Below are 27672 nucleotides of genomic sequence, written 5' to 3' on the forward strand. Positions count from 1 at the left end.
ATGGTTTAGGTCAGAACCAGATGTAATGTTGTTCAATCATTCATTTTAATCTTGAAGTGATTTTCATGACTGTATGTCTGAGAAATATTAAATCTGACTCATGACATGCTGTGCTAGCATATTGCAAGGATTTCCCCCCCTTGAAATACTTGCATCAAGCTATAAGAATCATTGAAAAACCTAGAGACTTCTTACTTGGAATTAACTGTAACGTACAATCCTCCAGTTCTGTGATGTGATTCTGATAACCATTTGTTGTCTATAGAATTCAAAGATAGAACTTTTTTATCACTGACTTTAGGTTCATATAAAGTAACACCAGAAAGGTGATGACATGAACCATGGAACTTGGCCTTAAACCACTCTCTGGGTTTTTAAAATCCATTTCTGGGAGAAATGTGCACTAGCGCTCCAGAGGCAGAAAAGGGAAGAGTGACCATTTGATATGGAGGTAATCAGTTGCCCCTTCAAGGGAGTCAATTAGATCCATGCACTCCAGCCATGCCCTTAGGACATTTTTGGCAGTTCCTTTGCTCTGTGTTCACCCTACAAAGCACTTCAACCATGGCAAGTATTTACAGTGTGCTCCACATTCTGTGGAACTGATTTCACCCCACAATCTGGGCTGTGTTGGGATATGCTGCAGCGCATTAAGAGGCTTAATTTTAATGTTTCAGTGGCTTTCTTTAATGTGCTGTATGATTGCCCTATAATCCGTGCTGTGGTGTACATTGGAAGTGTGAATTTTGTAGTCACTACAGTTTCAAGTTGGCTTGGAGCCACATTATAAGGTGAGTGTAGATGAGCCCATCATTATGCAAAAGCATTTTATAATTCCTTAGAGTCTGGGGGCACATGTACACTGACCACTTGATATGGACTTGAAGCCATTTAGAGGGTGTAATGTTTAAATGATACAAGTGCTAATGGGCACAATAATGCACTTAGAGGCCTTCAACCAGGATACACAATATTGGGGGATACTCTGAAATAGATTCTGTAAAACATCTCAACCTGTATAGAAGTAAATTGCATTGCATAATGAAACCGATCAAGGGACGGAGATCTGTACATGCATATTGGGGTGGGGGGCATTGAAAAAAACCCTGAATCCTGAACTGACCTCTCTGGTGCGTATAAGCATCAACCTGGTTCCTTCACTTGACATGTGATCAGGTGCACATTCGCGTCACTCCTGCCCCTGCTGCTTTTGTCCCACATTACTTGGTTGGTTTAGATGAGATAACAATATTCATAGCAGAAACTTTCATAGACTAAGGCAAAGGGCAGGCTGGAACATTATTCTATGGACTGGCCCTGGTGCAATCATCACCTTGCTCTCTGTGTCCAATGTCCTCCGTATACATTTAGTATCTGTAGGTCACCTAAGATTGAATAATTTATAGAGATTTATGGTCCAACAGAAATACTTGTGGCATGCCAAAAAGTCCTGTTGTTTAATGACACACATTACATAAAATGTTCTCTTTATGGTGGGTGTAATTTTTCTAGCAAGAAAAAAAAATTAGGTTTCCTTTTCTTCTGGAAAATACAACAACTGAACGTCACACAGTAAGGATGAGCAAGTTTTCCTGCAAGCAGACTGTTAGGGACACACTCTGAAAACTGGTGCTCGACTGTGGCTTAGTAGCTGAAAAGCAACACCTTTTTCTTTTTTTAAATAGTTTTACCAAGGCTATATAAAATGGATCTTTGAAATGGCAGGCTGATTTTTGATTATGTAATTCCTGGCAAAGATTAATAGAGTCCCAAGGATCTAAAAAACATATTTACTGGAAAGGAAAAAAATACCAGCAATTTTCTGGAGCAGTTGGAGGTGGGGGGATGTTTTTTTTTAATCCTAACTACTTTTATTACTTAACAGTTACAGAATCTTGCAGTAGATTTTCCTATGGCTTCTTCTTCCTGATCTATCACCTCTAAAATATCAGAATTTCAATAGTTCATTTTAAAGTGTTTTGTAGTGACATGAGACGAGATGAAAAGGTATAGAAAAATGCTTAGCATTTTTAGCCTGAACTTGAAATGACCCAGATTGTGTTGTGTGGTTCAAATACAGTTTTGTTAAATTGCAAAAACATGAGAGGCTAAAGAATTGCAAAAAGTTAGAAGCTCCGATTCTTCTCATGTGTTTATGGCCAGTGAATCTTTACAATAGACTCATTTTGGGAACAGAGTGCTCTCCTTTGTTTCTGGGAAAAATTGAGAGGTTGCAAATGAAAGCATAAAGAGGTCTCTTTATTCATCTGCCCATGTCTTTGTTTCACTGGGCATTGTTTCAGTTTATAGGAATTGTTTAGCAGATATAGTACGCTGGAAAAGGCCGACTGATTCCCATGCACATCAGAACAGGCTTGTTAAAATCCTGTTATCTACTCAGCTGCCCACCCAGGATTTATTTGTTTCAAGAGTAGTTGGAATGACGATTCCCTCCCGCATTCCCTTGTTAGTTACATTGAGTTCGCTTATTAAATTATGGAATCTGACAGCATTTTGCACTGAAAGATTCATTCCTGTCCAATTTTGGAATTTATTGCACGTGTTGATGCCATTAGAAATAAAAAATGCACACTGTATATAGCGTTTTAAAAAAACATTCTCTTGTAATTTGTCTGTAATGTGACATTTGTGGGTTTTTTAAAAAGAGCTTCAGTTTGTCTGTAGGATATGCAGGAATCTAACACAGTTATCTTCAGATCCTATGTGCAATCTGATGTTACCATTCACTTGACAAGTAGAATCCCTTACTTTAATGATTGAAAGATTAACCTCTCAGATGTGTAGTTGACCAGTCAAAACTTAAGCAGTAATATGTATAGATTTTTGCTGCTTTGATGGTAGTTCTCAATTATTAGATGGACTGTGGTGTAGATAAATCTGGGTTTCATAAGAGATTAGTGATGTGCGAAATGCATTTTTAGGATTGTGAAACAAAATAATCATAATCATAATAAAACTTTATTTATATCCCGCCCTATCTCCCCATGGGGACAATATCCCTGCCATATCTGGTTATACAGATCTTTCATTTAACCTTCTTTCACTAGATACATAGATGGTTAAATTGTGTATGCACACACATATGTGCGCACGCACACACGCATATTAATATCCATGTCAAAGATGAATGGATGTTAATGCTGTACTCTGCATGAAGTTAAAACATTTTTTAAAGTTGACATTTAGATAACACAAGAAAGCAGATTGATGAGCTTAGTGAAGATGTTTTGAATTGGCTGTTAAACATATGAAATTTATTCTATCCGTATTTAGTGAACTTGGTAATTAGTTTTGCACAAGTTTTATTCTGTTTCAAAAATATGTTAGTTTTTCCCTTCTCAATTCTGCATTAGCCTGAACTACTGTGTTCATTGAAACATTTGTTTAAAGAATCATGATTGTGTATTATTTAGACGTTACTAAACAAGTGGGATTTGTTCATTCAATTCCAAGTTATCAAAAAGATTTAACTCTTTGCCCCCAGAATTCTAATTGCAGCCATTGGGAAACAAAGAGGTTGCTTGTACAAGATAGTAGCAAAATCAGGGTTTATGCCAAATTGAACGTTTCTAAACTGAATGGCGTTGTAAGTGTTACATAAATTTTGTCTTGCATTCTAGGCACCTATAAAGGCAACTTGTGAAGAAGGCACATTATGCAAGCCTGGGTTTCCTGAAGATGTTTACAATGCAGTCATATCTAGAGGAGTACATGAAGGACAACCTCTTCTGAATGGTATGTTTTATCTGATTTTTAGCTACTTATTATAGATTGCCTGTAAGATAGAGTGGATCATCTGTATCCAGGGGCTCTCCATCCACTGATTGAGCCATCCACAGCTTCAAAATATTAAAGAAAAACATTCCAAAAAATCTCCTTGATTTTATCATTTCATATAAGGGACATATTTTACTACTCCATTGTACAGTATATAATGGCACTTGAACCATTCGTGGATTTTGGTATCCATAAGGTGTTCTGGAACCAAACATACAACTGCAGGCTTGCCAAGTTTCAGAATAATTCACCAATCTACTGAATTTTTAAAATTAATTTATTTTTTACCATAACATTTTTAAAAATAAGACAAACCGTAAGAGAGGATTCTCTGAATTGTAGTCGCTGGTTGTGTCCATTTTCAATCAATCAAAGTATGGACACAATCAGGCCTTTTATTGGCTGAGAGACAGAGAGAGAAAAAAACTTCAACTCCCATCATGCTCTGAGAGGAACTCTGAGACTTTTCAATGCACACCCTATGCAAGTGCTGCTGGTATATGCCTCAGGAATATTGAAGACTTAACTCCATTCACTCTAGTAGCCGATAAATCCAGCTCTCTTGATCCATTTTGGCTGGCTTTTCGGTTCCTTCCTCCCCGTTCTGTTTTTGGGGGGGTTATACAAAACGAACGACCAAATACTACAAATCACCGTCTGTCAAACTGATCCAGGCCCAAGCTAATTACTCAGTAAAAATCGCTAATAATACAAAGACCTACAAAGCTGGGCTCTAGTTTTATTTCATATTTTTGGTGTTATTCACAAATAATTTGTTCAAATACTGCTGCTGGACAAATTTAATTGCTCATTTTTATATTTGGGAACAATTCTCAGTAAGAAGAACAGATTAATTTTTTTGCTTTATATTCTGTAAATATCATAGAAATTGTTTTCTAGCTAATTTAAAAATTATGAAGCTGATCAAGAAGATTAGTTACAGTGAATTCCAATTTTATCTTCAAAACTAATTTGATTCCATCCTTTGTTTCTTTCTTCCATAAATATGACTGTGTGGATTAGCATAAATGGAAAAGAAGTTTTAAAATGAAGCTGCAAATCAAAAAAGATCCTTGAAACAAAAGCTTTTCCCTGTATTTAACGTATTCTGTTCAGCAGTATCTTCTCGTAATTATATTTTTACAGATCTGGCAAGCAGTTTCATAACAATAATTGAATCCCAGATGCAAGAATAACTTATTGGTTTTAGTTTATTAAAATCTTCACTTAATGAATTACTTCTGTGTTTCTGTTAAATTAAGCAAATATATTCCATATATTTGGTTTAATAATTAGCAGCTTTTGAATATAACATGATAGCTTACAATATTATGCAAAAGTAGTTTCACAAAATGGAAAATTGTGTTGCTGTTATGCTCTATTGTTAGAAATTACTAGTATATAATGCAAGTATCATTCCTGGTCTTAAATTCAATCAGTAGACCAAATTACAGTAGATTTCAGTGAATGAAATTTATAGAAGTGTTGACCTATCACACTCCCAGTCATGCATGATTATTCCCTTCTGTTGGAAGGATTGAATTTTGTCCCTCAATTGGGAATGCAAATAAATGCTATCCACCAATCACACATGAAGTAGGATGAACCATGCTGATTTTACTTCGCCCCAGTGATGAAGTGTGTTAAAATACTGAGCTGCTGAACTACCAGACCAAAAGGTCCCAGGTTCAAATCCCGGGAGCGGAGTGAGCACCTGCTGTTAGCTCCAGCTTCTGCCAACCTAGCAGTTCGAAAACATGCCAATGTGAGTAGATCAATAGGTATCGCTCTGGCAGGAAGGTAACGACACTCCATATTGTCATGCCGGCCACATGACCTTGGAGGTGTATACGGACAACACCGGCTCTTTGGCTTAGAAATGGGGATGAGCACCAACCCCCAGAGTCAGACATGACTGGACTTAATGTCAGGGGAAACCTTTACCTTTACCTTATGTATGTAGATGGTTAAGTGTACTTCTGTTCTCTCTCCACTTACAGTATCCTGCAAGGGGTTGCAAGTTACTAGTCCATAAAAATATTGACAATTTACTTTGCTGCACATATGTATTTGAATATTTGTGCCATAAAAATGAATAAGATAGAAATCATAGCCCAAACAAAGATTCGCTTTCTAGTATGTTGCAGTTCTTCCAGGTATGAAAATATTTCTGAGGAAAATGAGTGACACAGTTGTGAATAAAGGATGAAATCTTTTGTTCACTGAGATCACTGAGAATATAACAACTGACCACAGGAAAGTGCAGCCAAAGTAGACTGGATCTACAGTTGCATGGTGCAATACAGCTGATTTTCTTCTCTATGGAAGCTCCTTAATTGTCTGAAAATGCTATAGAGAGTCATAGTATGCTATTGAATATGACGGGCATTAGATAAATATGCAATTACCACTTAACATAGATTGAAGACATTTTGAAAAGAAAGTCTTCAAATGGTGCACAGTGGGAACGCACACATGAACACAAACTACAGGCCTTAAACTGGGATAAACAAAATCAGGGGATATTCCCATAAAGTACATCTGTGCACATCTCATGGCAGAACCAATTAAGGGATTGGTGACTTGTACATCTATATTGGGGCAGAAGTGAAGAAGTGAAAAAAAAATCCTTGAATCTTCTATGGTCATGAAACTGCGGATATTGCCGATCCTGGATCTGGATTGGAGCCAACCTCCAGTGTGTATAAGCATCACCTAGGCCTTGACTTGGTTCCAGGGCTTTACTTGTGATCAGGTGCATGTTCAATTCATTTCCTTCTCTGATGCTTTTATCCTACATTACTTGGTCAGTGTAGATGTGCCCCCAAATGGATAGGAAAAGCAGGTGCATTTTGCACAACAAGTATCAGGCTCACATGTGTATCCTTTTGTCTATTTGCCTAGTTGTGGGACATTTTGAATCTGCCACTTCTGTTTTACATTAACAACAAATTGTATGGTTTAAATTGAGACAAAGTATTCCTAATATTAACTACAGTAAAAGAAGTGAAAATTCAGACCTTATAAATTTATATTTTTACGACATTTCTACCTCGATTAAATGTCCAAAATAATTAAAATCTAAAAGCATGTAATGAATATTCAGAACTTCAAGTCTTTGTGGAGAAGGAAAGAGGGGAAGGGGAACCCTGGAGAATCTGACACTGAACTATGGTTTAGTGTCAGATGCACCCAAGTACAGGCAGTCCTCGAATTACAACCATCTAACTTACAAATGACTCATAGTTAAGAAAGGTGGAGAAACAGCAGGAAGTGAAAGAAATGTACCACTGGGAAAGGAAATTCACTCCTGGAAGAGTTATCATGGGGATAAGGCATCTCCACTGAAGCTTTATCACCAGTCCTTAACAAGTCAAATTTTCCTGCCTGTTTATCTTTAGGAACATAATCTAAACAAATTCTATATGTGTTATACTAGTACTGCGGTTTTACCTGAAATGAATGCTTCAGCTGTTATACATTATTTGTTTATATGTCTTTGGGTACATCTACACTGACTATTTAATGCAGTTTCCAACTGAATTCAAACTGTGATCGCTAGAAACCACATGCCGTCAAAGTGCACTGCCATACAAATTAAAGTGCACAATTCAGGGGAAAGTCTGATTTACCTTCTTAAGTTCCAAATGTCAACCACTTTGCATGGCAGCATCAGCTTCGCATTGTAGATACTCGCCCGAGCTTGAGTCCAATTTAAATTTGGAATTGGGGGGGGCTGCCAAAAAACACCCTAAGGCCGTGACTGGACAGTAGTGGGCTAACAGATTTTCTGGGACAGGTAATTGATTACCTTCACTGCTGACTGTCACTCCCCATCTCCCTTTCACCTCTTATGCCTTTGGAGCACTGGTGTGCATCTCACCTGGAAATGGAAAAAAAATACTGTGCGTTTTGAAACCCTCTTCTGTGTTTAATGTGATCACCTTCCTGGCCTCAAACCTATTCCAGATATTTCAACCTAATCATTTGTACAGCAAAACCAGTTTCTCCCTAGCCAGTTCTAAACTAATCTGAATGGTCTATGTAAATGTGTTGTTTGTTTTTTGTTATTCTGTTCTCTCAAGTTGAGTCTAATTAGTTTCTGATCCTTGTTTATACCATAATAAAAAGCCTTTCTAAAAATGCCAACTGTTCTGCTTCTTAAAAATCATTCTTTTCAAGTAAGTGCTTTGATTGCTATAGATCAGAGTACAGGTATGTCTCCATTTAATTTATGTCAAATTATACCCATTTGATGATGATGGCATTCTATCAGTAAAGATCTGTTACATGTTAACCTTAATAAAGGTTTACTTTTCAGTTCAGTAGAACAAATGAGCTAAACTGAAGAATTTGAATCAGTGGAATTATTGAACCCCAAACAAAGTTTGCTGCATAGCTGGTTAACAGATCACAACAGTATTTCATTGATAGTGTATGTGCATCAGTAGTACAGCAGCTCATTTGAAATATACAAATGTTCAGTATTACAAAGCAGCTTTTAATTTCTTTTTGCTTATAAAACCCATACAAATATATCACATTATGTAGATTAACGTGAACTAGTTGAAAAGCTTCCTGAGGCATCTTTTTTTCACAACTTCCTTAGTCAAATTGTTTTAATGGTTAATTTTCTTGAAAGTACCGACATGCTTCAAAGCATATCATTTACTAGTTTTACAGAAATGTACAAGCCATCATTGGACGGGTTTGACTTAAAATTTAATTACACTGTCATTTTGAAGTGCTATTGTTGTAGAAAGCCCATTTTCTGGTTATTAAACTAGATGCATGTGACAATAGAAGTTAAGCATACTTTGTATTATGGTCACATTCAAGGGAGGAAAACCTCATGGGTTTGACTCAGAACTCCATTTCCGTTGATATTACTAGAGTTTACCCAGATTTACACCACTGTGGGATCTGAATTTTGCACTTTAATTGTTATGGATTTTCTCTGAGGGTGAAGCATTCTAAAGATTTTTTTACTACAGTCAGTTGCCTGAGGTCCAGAGGTTTGATTATCCTCTTAGCTAGCAATAAAATACTGTGGCTAGCAAGAGAAACTGAATAGACCTTCCCCCCATTTCATGAAAATGAAATAAAATGTATTTCTTTTCTTTTGTTGAATTGATAAATAATGTGGTTCAATTTTGCCTTGATGTCTAAAATTAAGATTTGACTTTAACTATACAACATTAGAAACTCTTTTGAATCTCTTCTTACAGACATTAAGGTATCTCCATGAATCTTATCCTTTCTAAGATCTTCCAAGCAGCACTACAAAGTATTCTGTGTGCATATTTATGTTCAATTTATTAGTACAAAAATTGAGATCTCTGTTGAAGTGCAAGAATTGTGAAATGCCCTTAGTGAGATCTCCCTGACCATCTCTTACTTAAATGTTAAATAAATGAGGATGATATTTGTATTTTGTTAGGTCTTTATGGTTGCATTCTTGTGGTTTTACTGGTTGTGATTAGACTGATGGTTGCAATTTTTAAGTTTTTATTATGTCAGTTTTTCTAATGCGTTCCATCTAAGATTGCATAAGCATACTCCTGTTCACACAGTAGGGGTTTCTTTTCCACATCCATCCCTTAACTTACAACCTTTGGGGAGCCCTTTTGCTACTTAGAAACATTGATTTCCATTTCCTAATCCCTGAAAGATTCTTGTATAATGGAAGAGCATACTTTAGGTGCTCATAGTTAAGATTTCAACCTTTTGCTGCTGTCAGGTTTTTATATAACCAGAATATTTTACTTGAATAATGAATATGATCTTGGAGATTGCTAAACGCTTACATTATGGTTTCTGTTCCTTTACAAGTTTGGGCAACTCATGCTATATTGAGTGCTTCAACAGCTTCAGAAGAGTGCTCACATTGATTTGTGGATAAATAGATCAGCTTTGTGGGTTGACTAAATTTTCTAGACTTATACATGAATATATAGGTTATTTTTCCTCAATCCTTGTAATTTAATTTGTTCTGTTTTATTTTGACTAGGTTAGCTGATGTTGACCTTATAGTCTTAAATCTGTGCTTATGCTGTTGTGCCAGATTGTCCTCCCCCCCCTCACCCCAGCGCAGAGATGCTTAAAATAGTCTGTGTAGGGATTGGGAGGTCCCTAGAGCAGTTTTGGGGGTTCATAAGGACTGTAATCGGAAGGGGAGTTTATCTATACTTCTGGATTTCAATATTTTAGCAGCAGAAGTTAAGCACTGAACTTTTACCCTTTGTAATTTCATTGCATCTAGCATATATTTAGATTTTCAATTTTATGGTATTCATTTGTTTCATTGTTTTGTTTTGTTTGTGTTTTTGAATCCCTAGGAATATTATTGAAGTGTAGGGTATAAATGGCTAAAATTAATTTGATAATGCAGAAAGGGGGTGACATTTTCATTTTCTTGAGATCATGTTGGGTTGTTGATATGTGCCTTCCATTCATTTCTGAGTAGTGGCAACCCTAAGGTGAACCTATCATGTGGTCCCCTGTTCCACCCCCCAGATCTATTCTGAAGTGGTTTGTCTTTCTTCTGAGACTAAGCAAATGTGACTTGTCCAGGGGTCACCCTCTGGATTTCCATAGCTAAGTGAGGATTTAAACCCTGGTCTCCCAGTGACCTATTCCCAACACTCAAAATACTAAGCCATGCTGGCTGTATATGCTGTATGCATATAACATACCACAATAGCAGTAAATAAAAAGAAGTAATCCCATATTGTAAAATGTTGTCTTGATATTGAAGTGCTGTGGATGTGTTTTATATTGAGTGGATGAGAAGTGGGCTTTCTGGCATACTCAAAATCTAAGCTAATCACCATATTTGGGGAAGGAATCTGGGGAAGGAATTGTTTTCAGTGGGGTTCTTATCACATTCTTCTGCAACATGTGATCAGCTTAGTTATTTGAGTCAAGTATAGCTTATGGCAGCCTTCTAATTGCAGTCAGCCATGTGTATATTATAGTCTACATTTAACATATATAACCTGTTGCAGATGTTTTTATATTCTGCATGTGCAGAGATAGCTTTTTATTGTTTTAAAATAGTCTTGAGAATCAAGGCTTATATTTCAAGACTACAGAAAAAATAAAATAGATGCGTCAGGTCACAGGGTCTATCCTATCCTATTTTTATTGTACTTATATATTAAAAATATATAGTATACTAGCTGTTCCCAGCCACACGTTGCTGTGGCGAAGTATGGTGGTATGGGAAATAAAGTATTGAGGAATGGGTGGTAGTTAAGGTAAAGGGTAAAGGTTTTCTCCTGACATTAAGTCCAGTTGTGTCCGACTGCACACTGAAGTGTGGATTATATGGGAATGTGGAGTCAAGATAATCCAGTTCAAAGCAGATAATATAAGATTATAAATGGGTTATATAGCGGTGTGGAAGGGCCTTGAGTCTACACTGCCAAATAATCCAGTTCAAATCTGATAAACTGTATTTTATAGGCAGTGGGGAAGAGGCCTAAGTGAGGTCTAACCCTGGGTAGAGTGGGTTGCTAGGAGACCAAGTGGGCGGAGCTTAGCCTTTTAACTGGCAGCAATTGGATAAAAACAATTATTCCTCTCCCTCTAATTAGGACTTTATTTTTCTTTTCTTTTTGGTTGTATGAACGTAGAGGCATGGATGAGGGGTTGTGCTGCCAAGTTTAGTGTTTCTGGGATGTGTAGTTTTGTTGTTTTGTCCTAGGCCGAAATTTCATTACATATAGATAGATAGATAGATAGATAGATAGATAGATAGATTATATAGCAGGGGTCCGCAAACTAAGGCCTGTGGGCCGGATGTGGCCCTCCAAGGTCATTTACCTGGCCCCTGTCCTGAACTTTAGACTTAGGGTTGACCTAAATCTGAAACGACTTGAAGGCACACAACAGTCCTAATTTTGAACTATTTCATCATAGTCTGACCCCCCAACAGTCTGAGGGACTGTGAACTGGCCCTCCACTTTAAAAGTTTGAGGACCCCCGTTATATAGTATATTACGATTATCATCACATACCCAAGGTCTGATAGCACTATCCTGGGGGGTGTCGGGTGGGGGTTGTATTTATTTTTGTTTTAATGAAAATAGTAACATTAAAAATACGCATTTCCATGTATGGGCCTGCCCATTCTATAAGATCTGCAGAAAGTTTTATTTCAGTCCCACCCCATCACCCCAGGCATGTTTGGTGGGTACAGGGGAGAGCCTCATCTCAGTGGTTGCTCCCAAATTGTGTCAATCGTTTTGCAGAGGGGGGATCTGATCCCCTTCCCATTACTGTCTTTCCACTGGTAGATAAACAGCTTTTTATTTAACAAAACATTTGCTTTCTAATGTGTTATGGCAAATATAACTTTTAATGGGGATATAGTGTTATTATTTTAGTACATTTTAAGCATTTTAATGTTGTTTTAACTTGTTTTGATGCTGTTTTAACTGTTTCTAACTTATGTTTTTAATAAGATTTTAGTTTAATTATATTTTAACTTTTGTACTGAGTTTTTTTTTATTATATCATACTTTCAAAATACATTGTATTGTGTTTGAGTCCTGAATTGGGAGAAAGGTGAAATATAAATAAAATAATAGATTTATATGGGAGAGTGTATTGATATTAACTCAGTATAATCTCTTAAACAAAATTATAGGCTTCTGTAACATGGGAAAATACTTCACATGGTTAAACCTAACATAACACTTACACTGCATTTCATTTCAAACATCTTCTACTGCTCAGTGAACTGGCAAATTTCTTCCAGATAGTTGTAAACCAGTATCATTCTTTGAACATTCATCTGTGACTTCTGTTAATATGTTATGCCTCCCAATTCCCTGAGTTCTGCAGAATGTTCAGTTCCCCAAATCCAGGTATTCTATTTACAAACAAGCAGAATGGGCATTGAATTTTTATCTCACAGAAAAATACTCCTTTTGTCCAGTAGCCAACAACCTTGCTAATGGTAAATTCTGAACACTTACAGCATCGGTTTACATATGTTTACTTTGACATAAGTCTCATTTTGTTCACTGGGACTTCTTTTCTAAAACCATATACCTAAGATTGCAACCTTTAGCCTTCAAGTATTTATCTTTCTCTGTATCTTTCAAGTGTGTGTAGAGAGGCAAAGAGAAATCTGGCTCTTCTGTCTAAACATATATAATTCCATAGTTGGAGTGGGCTGCCTGACCAAAAGTATACTTAGAGATTGTATAAATTCTCTGCTTGTTTGTTAAAAAAATTCTAATATCTCCTAGTTGAATGGAAAGTTCCAGAAGAATTAGGAAAACAGTAACCCTCATAATCTCATTGCAGTCAACCTCGAAATTTACTTTGAATGACTGGGAAATCCTCCAGAGACAGATTTCAGGGGACACAGAATTTCGAGGAGAGGGAAGTGTGTGGCGGAAACAATAAATAGCACTGACACTTGACCACATTAGAACAGTGATTTCATTGTCACAGCAACCAGTTGCTGGACCATTTTTAAAATAATGATGATGATGATGATAATAATAATAATAATAATAATAATAATAATAATAATAATAATAATAATATAAATTTATGCTTCTTCCTCTTTATGACATCATTTCACATATTTATATATGACTATCATGTTTCCTCTCAACCTTCTTTTCTGCAGGCTAAACATACGCAGCTCTTTAAGCCACTCCTCAAAGGGAATGGTCTCCAGACTTTTGATCATTTCAGTCACCCTCCCCTGGACACATGTTCGAGCTTTTCAATATCTCTTTTTTAAATTACGGTGCCCTGAGTTGGACACAGTATTCCAGGTGAGGTCTGACCAAAGCACAATCGAGGGTACCATGACTTCCCTCAATCTAGACACTATACTCCTTCTGGTGCTGCTCAAAATCCCATTGGCTTTTTTAGCTGCAGCGTCACATTGTTTGCTCATGTTCAACCTGTTGTCCATGAAGACTCCCAAGATCTTTTTCACATGTACTGTTGTTGATTCAGGCATCACACATAAACACATACACTTTTGAACAATGCCTACTAGTATCTATACAGTAATCGTTCCCCATTATACTATTCCGTCCTCCCACTCATCCCATTGCAGTGACCTCCCATCCCTGGGCCGGGCTGTGGCGCAGCTGTTGAGCAGCTGCCTTAAATCACTCTGACCATGAGGTCATGAGTTCGAGGCCAGCCTGTGGCGGGGTGAGCACCCGTCAATTAAAAATAAAAAATAGCCCCTGCTCGTTGCTGACCTAGCAACCCGAAAGATAGTTGCATCTATCAAGTAGGAGATAAGGTACCACTTATAAAGTGGGGAGGCAAGATTAACTAATTTACGACCTGGAATGAGGAAGTGCCGTCAGTGTGGATGATGAAGCAGCTGCTCCCCCCTGTGGCCAGAATCGAACATCCCCTCAGAAGAAGGTTAACTTGCCTCTGCGTGTGTGTCTCTCAGTCTCTGTTTGATGTGTTTATGGGCATTGAATGTTTGCCCTATGTGTGTTATAATGTGATCCGCCCTGAGTCCCCTTCGGGGTGAGAAGGGCGGAATATAAATACTGTAAATAAATAAATCCCTTGATCAAAGGCATTCATACACCATCAATAGGGTGCTGATGGGAACAAAAGAAAACAGGGCAGGCACCTGATGAGTTAGTCCCGACTAAGGTAGGCCTATTCAGTTAAATATTGAAAATGAAGTGAACACATGGGTAAATCTCATTGATTCAATTAATTTATTATAGTCTGGATCTTATCCTGAGGAAGTGATATTTTTAGATTATATAAAGAATTAATTTTTAGAGGTGCTTTGAAAATCAACAGTCTGTTTAAACCCCACATTTTCAGAGTAGCACTATTGCATAATACCCATGATCCACTTGATACACCCACTGGTGGAAGTTCAGAAAGCAGCTCCAGGGAGATACAATGCCCTTCCTATGCAGCATCTGCTTTTCTGAAACAAGACATTCTCTTTCTCTGCCTTCACTGAAGGCTTTCACTCAAGTGAAAGTGCTCTCTGGTTGTTTTTCCAGTCTCCTGGATCAGATATTAGAATCCTGTGACATGCACTCGGGTAGGTGCACCTTATCTGCGTGTATATCCCCTTCTGAATTGTGTGCAGAGGGCTATTTTCTTGCCTTGCATTCCCATTTCAAAAGATCCCTCCCAGCCAACTGTGAAGGAGAGGCTTCTGCATCCTACCAGTAGTATTTGAGTACTCAGATTATGAAGATATGCCTGCAGTGGGCTCCTCAGGAAATGAATATGTGATTCACTCCATCTTCTATCCAACCATGTCCAATTTTTTCTTCATGATTAGTATTGCCTCTTTTACATCCTCATTGAAAAGAAAAGTAGCTGTGGTAGGGGGATGTGGAAATGTATGAGCAGAATTATTTTCCAGTGTAGAATTTTAGCCATTGACGGTACATGGGAGAAAGTGAGGCCGAAATAGAACGTGCCTGATCCTTTATCTGATGTCAGAATTTCTTGTATTAATGGGTGTAGTAGAGGTTCTTGTGTTATTGGATCCTAGCCAGTGTTCTTAGCAAACATTTAAGAGAGCCATAGTATGTGCACACAAATTCTACATAAAACACTGTTGGTTTTCACATTAAGTATATGATTATATGTTCAGTTTTATCATTTAAATGTATAGTTTGATCTTTTGTTGACCTGTCATCTTCTAACATTATAAGACAGGAAAATTACTAAAGCTTTCCATTGAATGGATTCTTATAATAAAAGCCTTTTACAGGATAGACTGCTAGAATATAAAATAAAACTGAATTCTAGCAGTCTCCAGAACATAATTAATGCATTAAAATCAAATAATATGGTGTTAAAACATTTGATACCAGTTAATCTTCTTTAGTTCAATATTCTGAATAATGATGATTTCTGTATAATTCCAGTATGTGTTGCTGTAAACTGTCTCAACCATTTAGGGCATATCTTTATGGGCACCTTAACCCAAAGTGGGCGAGAATCAGCTCTGTCATATTTACATGATCCATGGAGCCATCTTGCCCCCAAAGTGTGGCACAGCTACTGAACGAGGTTGTGCTCCATTGTTAGGGAAAGTCAGAGAATACTCTGTAGACTCCTGTGTGTGTGTGTGTGAACAGCAGGGCTAGTTCTGATTCATATGTGACAGTGCCACTAGCTCCACTTTCTCCATACTACATAATGCGGGTAAAAACAGAATGGCACTTAACTGTGTTGATTTTTGTCATACAGAGTTCCAGAGAGCTTATGGCTGTTGCTTGGTGTCTTTGTCTATGCCAGCAAAGGCTCCTGCACAACTTGGAGAGGACAGGGAGATTACCCCCTCCTTTCCCCAAGTCATGTGGGCACCTTTGCTGACATCAACAATTATGCCAAGCAATTGTCTTGAGTTCTCTGGAACTCCATGGCTGATACTACTATGGTGACAAAACACCATATAAGTAAGAGTGACTGCCCAGTGGGGTGAACTGGATGTGGACTGACAGGGAAGTGAGGATTCTGCTCCTGCCGCTGACATAGTTCAAAGCAACGTGGTGTAAACACCAAAGCGGAATCTAGGACTAGTACAAAGCATCAATGCTTTGGACCAGCCTTGTAGGTGTCCCCTGAATGTTTAGGCTACAACAGAATCAAATGATGGTGGACATAATCCAATGTGATGATATGGGTTGACAGATGTGATATTTGATGTGTTGTGACACTTATGGAAATTCATAACTCTAACCAAACCTAAATATGAACTTAAGTACTATTGTCTGGATTCTGTCTCAACTATAGAGGCTGAAAATAATGAGATACAATATATATATTTCACCAGAGTTTTACATTATTATTTTTTATAATGAAGAAAAGTCTTACTCTAAAGTGTACATATATGTTCATGTATGGCAGATGATATTAGATTTGTAAACTAGTGTAATATGGACGGCTTTTAATCAGGAAAATTAAGCCAAAATCGGTGCATCTGGAAATAACTAGTGGGAATCCCCAGATTTGGGGGTAGGTTGATATCCAGATAGTCTCTCTGGGAACTGGCAGATCTTGGCTTTCTTTCTTCTTGTACTACAAAGGAAATGCATTTGTACTACAGTAGAGTCTCACTTATCCAACATAAACGGGCCGGCAGAATGTTGGATAAGTGAATATGTTGGATAATAAGGAGGGATTAAGAAAAAGCCTATTAAACATCAAATTAGGTTATGATTTTACAAATTAAGCACCAAAACATCATGTTATACAACAAATTTGACAGAAAAAGTAGTTCAACACGCAATAATGTTATGTTGTAATTACTGTATTTACGAATTTAGCACCAAAATATCACGATGTTTTGAAAACATTGACTACAAAAATGCGTTGGATAATCCAGAACGTTGGATAAGTGAGACTCTACTGTATATCTGATATCGGAAAAAGTGGTTTTAAACAAAGTGAATAATGGACAGCATGTCTATATGTGATACTTATCCTGCATTCTAATACATGATTGGCACCATTTTGAAAGAGGTCCTCTGTTTCCCTGTACTGTAAGAGATGATGATGGCGATTATGATGATTTCTGTCATAGATTGGATGCTTTCCTTCACAGAATTAAATTGAACTTTACCAAATTTCTAGTTGTCAGACTTTTGCTAGCCCCACTACAGCAGACCCACAGACTCATCAAAATGTAAATAGAGGTTTACTTTAAGATTTTACTGTTTTGATATATCTATTCTAATTATAACTGATAATAGGATTTAGAATTCTTGAAAAAGAAACATTTTATCTGGAAAAATACATGTACTCAGGTAGATAAGAACTTCATGTATCAGTTACATTTTTGACGAAATTGTACTTTAAAAAACCACAGTATTGTGTTACTTTTTGTTGAGTAAGCCAGAACTGCATATCATACATGGTCTAGCAAATAGTTCAAGGTTTAGTTGGATTCGATCAATAAATCCAGATCCCTTTGTTTAGTAAGATCAATGCAATGTAATGAAGTCTCTGCTCCAATTCCCTTCTAAACATCCCTACAGGGGATAGGAAGGTGTCTGTTTCAGTGTTATAAAATCCAACAAACATTATGTTTGAAGTTTCCCCCCTCTTTTGCATAAAGATTGGAATATATTTCTTCTTTTCTTCTCCAAAAACACTGGAAATCTTCTGCATGAATGTGAAATGCCCTAGGAAATGAATGTTCATATTTATGAGTGTTTACTTAGCTCAGAATCCACATGCCTTTCTATATAGCTGCTTATAAAATCATAAGGCCCTCCGTTTACTTGTTTCAATTAAAGTGGACAGCATATTTCCAATCCTGTTTGAAATATCCATTTTATATTAAAATACATACCTGAGGTGGAACACTGGCATGTAAGACTTTAAATGTGATCCCATATTTTTGGAATGTGTGAAATGAACTCGACAGGCTATTGCAGTCAAGATAGAATGCAAGAGAACTAACTCTGAAGGTATCAGCTCCCACCTGATATTGGAAGCTAAGTAGGGTCAACCTTGGGGTCAAAAACTCCTAGGGAACACCTTGGGCTATAGGCTATATATCAGAGGAAGGTACTGTCAAAAACATCTCTGAGGCCCCTTCTACATTGCCATATAAAATCCAGATTATCTGCTTTCAATTGGATTATATGACAGTGTAGATCAGGCATGAGCAAACTTCGACCCTCCAGGTATTTGGACTTCAACATCACAACTAAACAAAAAGTGCCCCCCTCAATTTGTGCCTATTTAAATGGGCTAGCATATTAGTTGCACAATTAATCATATGCATAGTTGTTACTTTTTTATTTTTTCATTGCCGCATGACTCTCTTTTCTGTTAATTTCCTGATTTGGTAACTAACTTTTTAGTCTTTTAAGCACATAATTGAGTGGTCATGTGTTTTAGCATAATACAGAATGTTTCCCCACTGTAAAAGGCTTTCATGATTCTCATTTCTCCCTAGAACCTTTTCACAAGAAAGATGTCATGTGCATTTTTTCCTGATCTGATATGTGGTAATGTTCAACCCACATACATTTTCAGTTCCTCCAAAATCATGTACCCAGTGAAATATCTTTATTATTTAGTGAACACAATTGGGCAAATGCATTATTTAAATTTCCAGGGTAACATGTTTGGGCTGCAGTAGTCTCTCACATGGGTTGAAAGACTTATTTGTTGTTGTTGTTTTAATTTGTCCTTGACTTGCAGTGAACCTGTTGTCTGTAAGCTTTCAAAGTGCCCATAGGCCAGTTTCAAAAGCCAAAACTGACATCTGTGGCTAGAGGGGTCTTCTCCCTATACACTGTTGCTACTTCCAATACTTTTAATTTCCTAAACCGATTCTTCAAATAATGTTTCTAGCCATGGAAAGATAATTAATTAAATGTGGCATTTCATTCATTCATTCATTCATTCATTCCTATCTCAATGAATTTTGCTTTCATTAACTCTTTTGGTTTCATTATATCAGTTTAAAATCCAAAGCAGTATACAGTGCTCCCTCGCTAATCCGCAGTTCGGGTTCTGCGGATTCACTGTTTTGCGGATTTTCCCATCCAGCCCGCCCTCCCCTCACAGGCACAAAAGGACTCAGTTTGAGGCACATGACCCAGCCCGCGCTTCCTCCTCAGCCGCCTGCAGGCAGCGCCAGTAGGCCCTGCCTGCGCCTCATCGCCTCAGGAACAACAAGGAAGACAGTACAGTACGTTAAAAGAGGGAGGGAGGGAGGGAGGGAGGGGGACTATATTTATTGAAATAAATAGAGTGCCGCTACCTCGCGGTTTTTCACTTTTCGCGGGCAGGCCTGGAACCCAACCCCCTCGAAACGTGAGGGCACATTGTACTTGTAATATTAAAAATCAGCAGATAACTCAAGTGTTTTGTGATACTTATATTGAACACAATTTTTCAGATAAATGCAGTTCCCCAGTGTGTCCTGCATGGGGTCATTAGAAGACATTACTAGTTTTAAGAGCAATTTCAAAGCAGCTTTGAGTTAGGATAACTGTACAGTCTTGTGAGTTTTGACTGTGAAGATTCATTGTTTGTGTGTGCTTGCCTTTCTTGAGTTGTCAGCCTCTCAACACTTTATCACTACGTCACTGTGTTATATGTCTTTTTCACATATCTTCTTTTAGCTTGATTTTTGTACCTGTAGAAGAGGGGTAAAGAGATGTCAAGCAGACATAACTATTCATGAGAAAATAGAGTGAATTATCACAGGAAACATTCCAGTTCAGTTTTGCTTACTAAATGAAAATTTAAAATCCCTGAGGTTTTTTTTTTTTTTAGAGCTGGGACTGAGTGTTGTTATACATGATAACATGCAACTTAGCTTGTCTTTAAGATGTTTGTTGCTTTGTTGGTTTAGGTATTTGCTTCATTTATATTCAGTTTAATTTTGCAAAAATGGCTCTAATATAGAGCCCTTTTAGAGCATAAATAAACTGGTAAATAGCTTTATTGTAAATTATTTCACTATGGGTCTAAATAATTTGATATTGTAGGTTGCAGCAAACGGGGAGCAAATGAATAAGGTTGATCAGCTACATAATAACACAATCCATCAATATCCATTAGGTTATATTGCTTAGCTTTCATTAGGAGTGCTATTTTGGTTTAACTTCTTAAAAATCCAAGACACTGCAGAAAATTGTAAGAGCTCATTACTGACTAGACTCTGTAGACAATAGTCAGCACAAAAGTGAAAACTGTACTTGGAATTAATTTCATCATGTACAAATTCATACTTAAAACTGTCTTATATTCCACAGAAGAGAGTGTTTCTTCTCTTTTGGATTTGGAAGTCAAAGCTAAATATCTGAATGTGGCTTTACAATAAACTTGTCTTTCTAATTTGCAAACTGGTTTACAGCACCCTTGTTAATATATATAATAGTATTGCACCATTAAAAGTGTTACATTTCGTTATACTTGTCCACTTACTAAACAGCTTTCTTAAACCTGGTGCCCAGCTTGGGAAACAACAGACAATACTGCAGTGACTATGCTGCCTGGTTATGATGGGAATTGTAATGCAACATATTTGGGGGCACAAGGCTGGGCAACTCAGTGTAAGAGGAACAGAGAATTGAATAAAGAGTCTTAAATTCTTAATATCGCATTTAATCACAGACATATATGTAATGACAATTAAATAGATCACAGAGGTTGTCACTGGAAGTCTGCCCTCCGCATTCTCTGGGCTTAGAGGCACAGCCACTTATTCATCCCACTGAATAAGAAAAGCACAAATAAATTGCTATTTTTTACTTGGTACTAGGTTTTCCAGCATAATTCTGTGGTCAGCTTCTGCTGTAAGAGGACCATAGATTGAAAGTCCTAGAAATTCTTGGAGAGATGTTCTATCTCTAGGTTCTCCAGCACGGCTGGAGAAAGTTGACCATGAAGTTACTCTAGAGGACCTAGAAATTCCTAGAGGTAACATTTTTAATCAAGTCCATTAATAATCAAATCTACAAAAACCAAAACCACAAATGTGGAGGATCAACTGTAATGTATAACAATTGGCAATTGCATCCTAAGTCTGCACTTCCTGCAACTCCTCCTTTTTAGTTTTCTGTATGGCAAGCTATTAGAGTCATGAGAAAACATATGATGTCAGATTTTATGAAAGTTTAGGTCATTCTGCCATATTTCGCATTATAGAGTTTTGTCTGACACATTATTTTAAAAAAGTAATCATACCTGAAAACTGTTTAAAAAGATGCAAAACTCACCCTTTGAAATGATCCCATTTCATCGGTTGAGACTTGGTGAACTTTCACATTTTATGGTTCTAGGCAATAGATCAAATAATGGTTGCTTTGGAAGGTTTTGAGCTGGAAACTTTTTTATTGTTATCAGTCTCTTAAGGCAGTTTTTCGTTTGAACATTCTATTATGATTTTGATTTTACTATTGATTTTGGACATGGGGAAGCTTTCATAATTATGGAAATTTTCTGATAGCTGTTTATGGTGCAGATGTCTTTATGTTTCCTTGTTGAAAGCTATTTTAAGGTGCAGTTTGATCTCTGTGACTGTATGTGTGTATTAATAAATAATAAAATCTCACTTAAAATAAATTGTCTTAAAAATAGCTCAATCTGAAAGGAAACCTTATTAAAAGTAGTGGGCATTGGAAGTATCTTCTTTAGTTATTCTGGCACAGCTCCCCTGACATATTTGTTACTCAAAGTGATTTAATTTATCATGTGGAATTCTTTAGACAGTTATGACTTACAGGTTTCTAATCAAGGTGGAAAGTGGTTCCAGTTGGTTTTGATTAGATATATTTGTGGTCAGAGAGGAAACAAGAAAGCTGCCTCAGAAAAGCTACGGTGCCTTGGATCAGACCAATTGCCTGTGATTGACAGTGCTTTTGAAATATGAGGGAGTTATAATGCATATTGACCATACATATTTGCTAAATCTATTACTGAATGTCATACAAGGCATTCTTGTGGCTGTTATTAAATAGTAAACAGAACATTTCTAGCAATTGAGGTGCCCTCGTGGCCAGTCTGGAATATTGCTACTGTGGACTGGGCTCAGAGCATAGGGAAAAGGGGAGGGCAGTACCTGCCCATGTGGATAGTGGACCAGCTCTGAAGTACAGGGCTGTTCTGAAGCTTTACTGTAACTCCAGAGCATTCCCCAACTTCATGTATGTGGGGTAAAACTGGTTTAACTGATTTTACCCCTTGTCATCGATCAGAAGTCCCTGGACAGTGTCTGGATGTCAAGGTTTGACATCCGTCTGAAACTGAGACTTGGGGGCAGTGTAAACAAGCAAAGATACAGAAGAGATTCCTTGTTGATCAAATGTCATAGTATTATGAAATGAGAATGTTCATTGGCAAAATTGCTTACCCAGATTCCTTCACCTTGCCCCCAGCATCCACCACCAGTCCCTAATAACTGGTAAGGTCTGTGTGGATTCAAAAGGCTTTTCCCGGCAAGTCCCAATGGTTATAAATTAGATGGGTATTTATTTATTGGGACAAGCCCACAGTTAGAAAACCCTTAGAACAATGAGAAATCTATATGACTGCAGTTTATAGTCCTTCTAAATGCTTAAAGAGATAGCAAAGCCACAGGAAATAAAACCATTGTTATTGCTGTTGTTATTATTTTTCATGAATAATGTAACTGAAGTTTTAAAAAATCATACAAAGGTTTGTATTTGTCCAAACCCAATTTGGAATTATGTAGGGTAAAAATAATTATTTTGGCAAATGTCCAGTAAATATTTGAAAATAACTATTTTAACTCTAATCTCATTCATAACGAAAGCCCCTTTGTATGCCAGCGATGTCATTGAATGGAATGACATTGGTAAACATCTGAGTGTCCTATTTTAGGATGGCAGAGCACCTCCAGTGCCATCCAGTCATGTTACTGAAGTTAGATTTTAATGATAGTAGGGACACGGACACTTAATTTCACAAGTCCGTTTTCTTTCCTAACATGTTCTAAGGTTTGTCTTTGGATAATTGGGTGAATGTGCTTTTGGATGCCTGCCTTTGTCATAAAGAAATGAAAACACATACACCATGATTACAGACGTACAGAAGGTTCAAAGGGGATTATGATAACTTCTTCGTTTAATGTAGAACTTTCTCTGTAAGGGATCCCTGGTTTAGATTTTAAGTTTACTTGCATTGTTTTTTAAAACCATAATTGTCTAGTTAGTTAAACATTTGTGGCTATAGCTTCAGAAGATTCTATCAGCATAACTCAGTGTGTTAGTCATTTGCTGAACAAGATTGCAGGCTCGAGTAAGAAGATTTCAGTTATTTATCCCCTTTCTCATTTTGCCTCTTGGAGTTTACAAAGAGTCAGCTTTGTAGTCATGTTACCCTGGAGTCTAGTGTCTTCTAGTCATCATAAAAACTATGCATTTAGATTAAACAATAACAATGTCTTGTGTTTCTTATTACATCTGTTCTAAGCTTTCTAAGAAGTAAAATGATTTTAAGGGATACTCAATAAGCTCTGTTGAAACTTTATGGGGCCAGCTGATAACAGGAAAGTCTTAAGTTGAAAGAATAATACTTTTAGTAAGGTTGGTAAGAACATTTGACTTTTGTATTCAAGGTAAGTTGAGTTTGTGCATTACATTTTGTTTTCCGTACTGAACATTTACCCAGATCTGCCAGTGCTGGTCTAAATGGTAGGCTAACCTTCAAATGCATTTCATCTTTGTATGCACTCTCTCTAGATATGCATGTTCAATGCCAGTACTACCAGCTGTGGACATTTTGGCATCTATTACATGTGGGAATACCCCCCTTTAAAGTGATTGAATCAGTAATAATAATGACACGTCCATTTAGTTAGCACTTTTCTGACATGTTCAAAGTGAGCAAAACACTCATGCAGTGGATATCTTTTGTTCTTTTGTGAAGTTTAAAATGAAGACAAACCATTCAGACCTTTTGCTAATAGCATATTTCTGGTCACAGTACACCATATTTGTATAACCCATTTTATTGAAATAAATTGATGTTATTAAGTACACTTGGATTTTGTCCTCCTGTTCATCTACATTTTGGTAGAGAAACTATAGGAGAATTTTCTGGTGTAATGTACAGACGGATGTACCCATTATTCCCATTGACTATTATATAAGTATTGGCTACTCTTTAAATATATCACTGTCTTAATCTGTACACTAGTATATCCAAATCAATGTAGAAAGACAGAGATAATTATTTCAAATGAGATGTTATTACTATTTTTTGAATCTTTAAGTTCAAATTAGTTTTCATTTATTTATTTTATTTATAGAAATAATATCACCCTAACCCTAACCCAAAAGGTCCCAGATTCAAATCCCGGGAGTGGAATGAGCGCCCGCTGTTAGCCCCAGCTCCTGCCAACCTAGCAGTTCGAAAAGATGCAAATGTGAGTAGATTAATAGGTATCGCTCTGGCGGGAAGATAACAGCGCTCCATGCAGTCATGCAGGCCACATGACCTGGACATGTCTATGGACAACGCTGGCTCTTCGGCTTAGAAATGGAGATGAGCACCAATCCCCAGAGTCGATCACGACTGGACTTAACGTCAGGGGAAAACTTTACCTTTACCTTTACTAGGACTGACATGTTAATTTGAAAGTTTTAAAAGTGTGCATATGTACAAAGAAGCATGTTTCTTGGTCTTTTTCAAATAGTTGCTTTTAGCTGTGCTTATTTTTAAGATGTATGCATGCATTTTTGTGAATCTTATATGTCTAGAATGCACGGGGTGCCTCACAAATATGTGGATGATAAATGCATTTTTAAAAAGTGAAGACACAGTCTCCCTTACAAAGTAGATAATGCATAATTTCATTGAAAATTATTTCTCCAATAAAATTTTCTTCACTCCCTCTTTCAGTATAATTTAGTATAGACAATTCATTTGATTACTGTTAGACAGGACATTATCTGGTTGTCAGAATAAAACTAGATCTTAGGCAAGGTGGATTTTGATGCTCAAAAAACAGCCATGAATCATTTTCCACTTTCTGTAATATCTACTAAGATGGTCTCATTTAATTCACTGTGTTTTCAGGTTCTACACTTACATTAACACTAGGTATGATGAACATAGGGACAATATGGTTACTGTTTTCAGTGGCCGCCATACACATCTTCTAACTTTTGATTTGACAAGCTTCATTGATGTCAAAGCAATTTTTTAAAAGTCCCTTAGCTTGTGAAAAAAACAATGGCATGGTTTTTAAGAGAATTATTTTATCTTCATCTACAAATATATATCATGTATTTATGAAAAAAACAACTCAGGTAAGTAGAAGGGAATGTTAATTTATGAGATGCTACATTGAAGCGAATGCAAATTGTATGTCTTTATTAGACCTGTTTGCCGGCGCATTAAGGCAGATGGGAGACTTGCCAGTTTGAATTGTGTTTGTGAATGCACAAAATGTCAACTCACAAATCCTGGAGGGGAAAACTGGGCAAGTAAATCTGCCTTATCCTAATGTATTGTCTAGCACAGATATGTCATTGGTTTGTTGATGAAGACTGTTGTAGTGTATTGCCAGATCCAATGCACAGTTGTGATTTGAGAATAGCAAAGGCTCTTAGACATAAAATGCTTAGAACAAACTTTAGCTTGATAATCCCTTGTGCTTGGTATGCTGTTGAGGTTGACTCTTATAATAGGCTCTGAATAGTCTGGCAGCAGCTGTTTGATTAAAAACTGAGTACCAGCCTATCAGGGTACCTTAGAATTGGCAACATCCCAAGTGTGCAGGATTGCATTTCATCTGTTTACCATCTTGACAGCTGGAGTTGTTTAGCTGGATATTTGGTGGGTTGCCTTCCTCCAGTGGCTTAAAAATCCACAAACTGATTACAACAAGAGGAAAAAAGTTAATGAAGGCATCTGTTAAAAAGATTTCTATCTACATTTTGTTGAAACGGGTTTTTGCTATATAATACATACCTCATTGTTTGGTTTGGATCTCAATACATTATATTGTAAAGTTAAGATATATACTTTTGCTGTGCGCATCTCTGCCTTTGTCCCCCATTGACATATTTCTTGTGTTGCATTGAGGTTACACAGAAAGATGAGTTGGGAAAGGGTTACAAAATAAGAACATCACCACCATTGCTTGCTGCCTTGCTGTTTTCTGCCTTCAAGATTACTCTTAAGGGTGCCAAAAATCGATCTGGAAAAACTCGTATTGGCGTGGATTCCCATTCCTGGGGTAAATTTGGAGTTTGTGGAGGGGATGGGTGATCTTTTGGTTTTTCAGGCTCCTGAAGCCCAAAAAACTAAGATGGCTATGTGGATTGAGCCTGGAAATCACGTAACGTGGTCCCCAAGTCCAGTCCACGTAGGGCCTATACCTGGTAAGACCCGAATCTTACCATAAGATCTAGATTTTACCAGATTTTTAATTAGTTCGGAACAAACCAGGGAAATCTGAATTAATTCGGTTTTACCGGAGGCATCATTTGGACTCCTTCGGTAAAACTGAGACAGATAGCATTGCTTTTTTCTTAAGGAGTGATAGTGTAACTTGCCCAAGATAACACAGTGGAGACTGTTAAACCATTGAATACCCACTGGAAATGTTAGAATCATAAAATCATAGAGTTGGAAGAGACCACATGGGCAATCTCGTCCAACCCCCATGGAGGAAAAGCACAAAGTAGCCCTGACAGATGGCCACCCAGTCTCTGTTTAAAAATTTCCAAAGAATCTTCCACCATACTCCAAGGCAGTGTGTTACACTGTTGAACAGATGTTCAGGTCCAACTTACCTATCTGACCGCATCTCCTCATATCAACCTGCCCGAGTGTTAAGATCTTCTGGAGAGGCCCTACTCTTGCTGCTGCCACTGACTCAAATGCGGCTGGCGGCAATGAGAGGGCCTTCTCGGTGGCTGCCGCAACCCTATGGAACTCCCTCCCGAAAGAGATTAAAACAGCTTGATTAAGCAAACATTCAATAAAGAACTCTAATCTGAAATAACAGGAAGACAAATTTTTATGGAATTGAGTGAAGTGTGTTATATGAACTAGCGAGACCCCACATCAGTGGTATTTGGTTTTAAATGTTTTTTTAAATACTTACTTATGTGGTATTTTATGGTTTGGTTTTTATATGTTGTATGTGTTGTTCTTGGATTTGTACTGTTTTAAGATGTTGGAAGCCACTTTTGGTCCCATGGCGGAAGAAAAGCGGGATACAAATAAATGGTTGTTGTTGTTATTGTTATTGTTGTCAGGAAATGCTTACTAATACTTAGGTGGAATTTCCTTTCCTATTATTTGAATTGATTGCTCCTAGTCTCCAAGGCGGCAGAAAACAAGCTTGCTCTTTCTTCCTTATGACATCCTTTCAAATATTTATACATG

The 27672-nt window shown here is 37.2% G+C and overlaps 1 protein-coding gene across 1 annotated transcript in view; it reads left to right on the forward strand.

Moving 5' to 3' along the window:
* cdh2 (cadherin 2) overlaps positions 1–27672 on the forward strand; it is a 165091-nt gene that overhangs the window by 22399 nt on the left and 115020 nt on the right. The window contains exon 2 of the mRNA XM_008108615.3: positions 3642–3756. Within this exon, the coding sequence (XP_008106822.1) occupies positions 3642–3756 (115 nt within the window). The remainder of the gene's footprint in view (positions 1–3641; positions 3757–27672) is intronic.

The sequence above is a fragment of the Anolis carolinensis genome, chromosome 4 (assembly GCF_035594765.1).
Source record: "Anolis carolinensis isolate JA03-04 chromosome 4, rAnoCar3.1.pri, whole genome shotgun sequence".
Classification (NCBI taxonomy): Eukaryota; Metazoa; Chordata; class Lepidosauria; order Squamata; family Dactyloidae; genus Anolis; species Anolis carolinensis.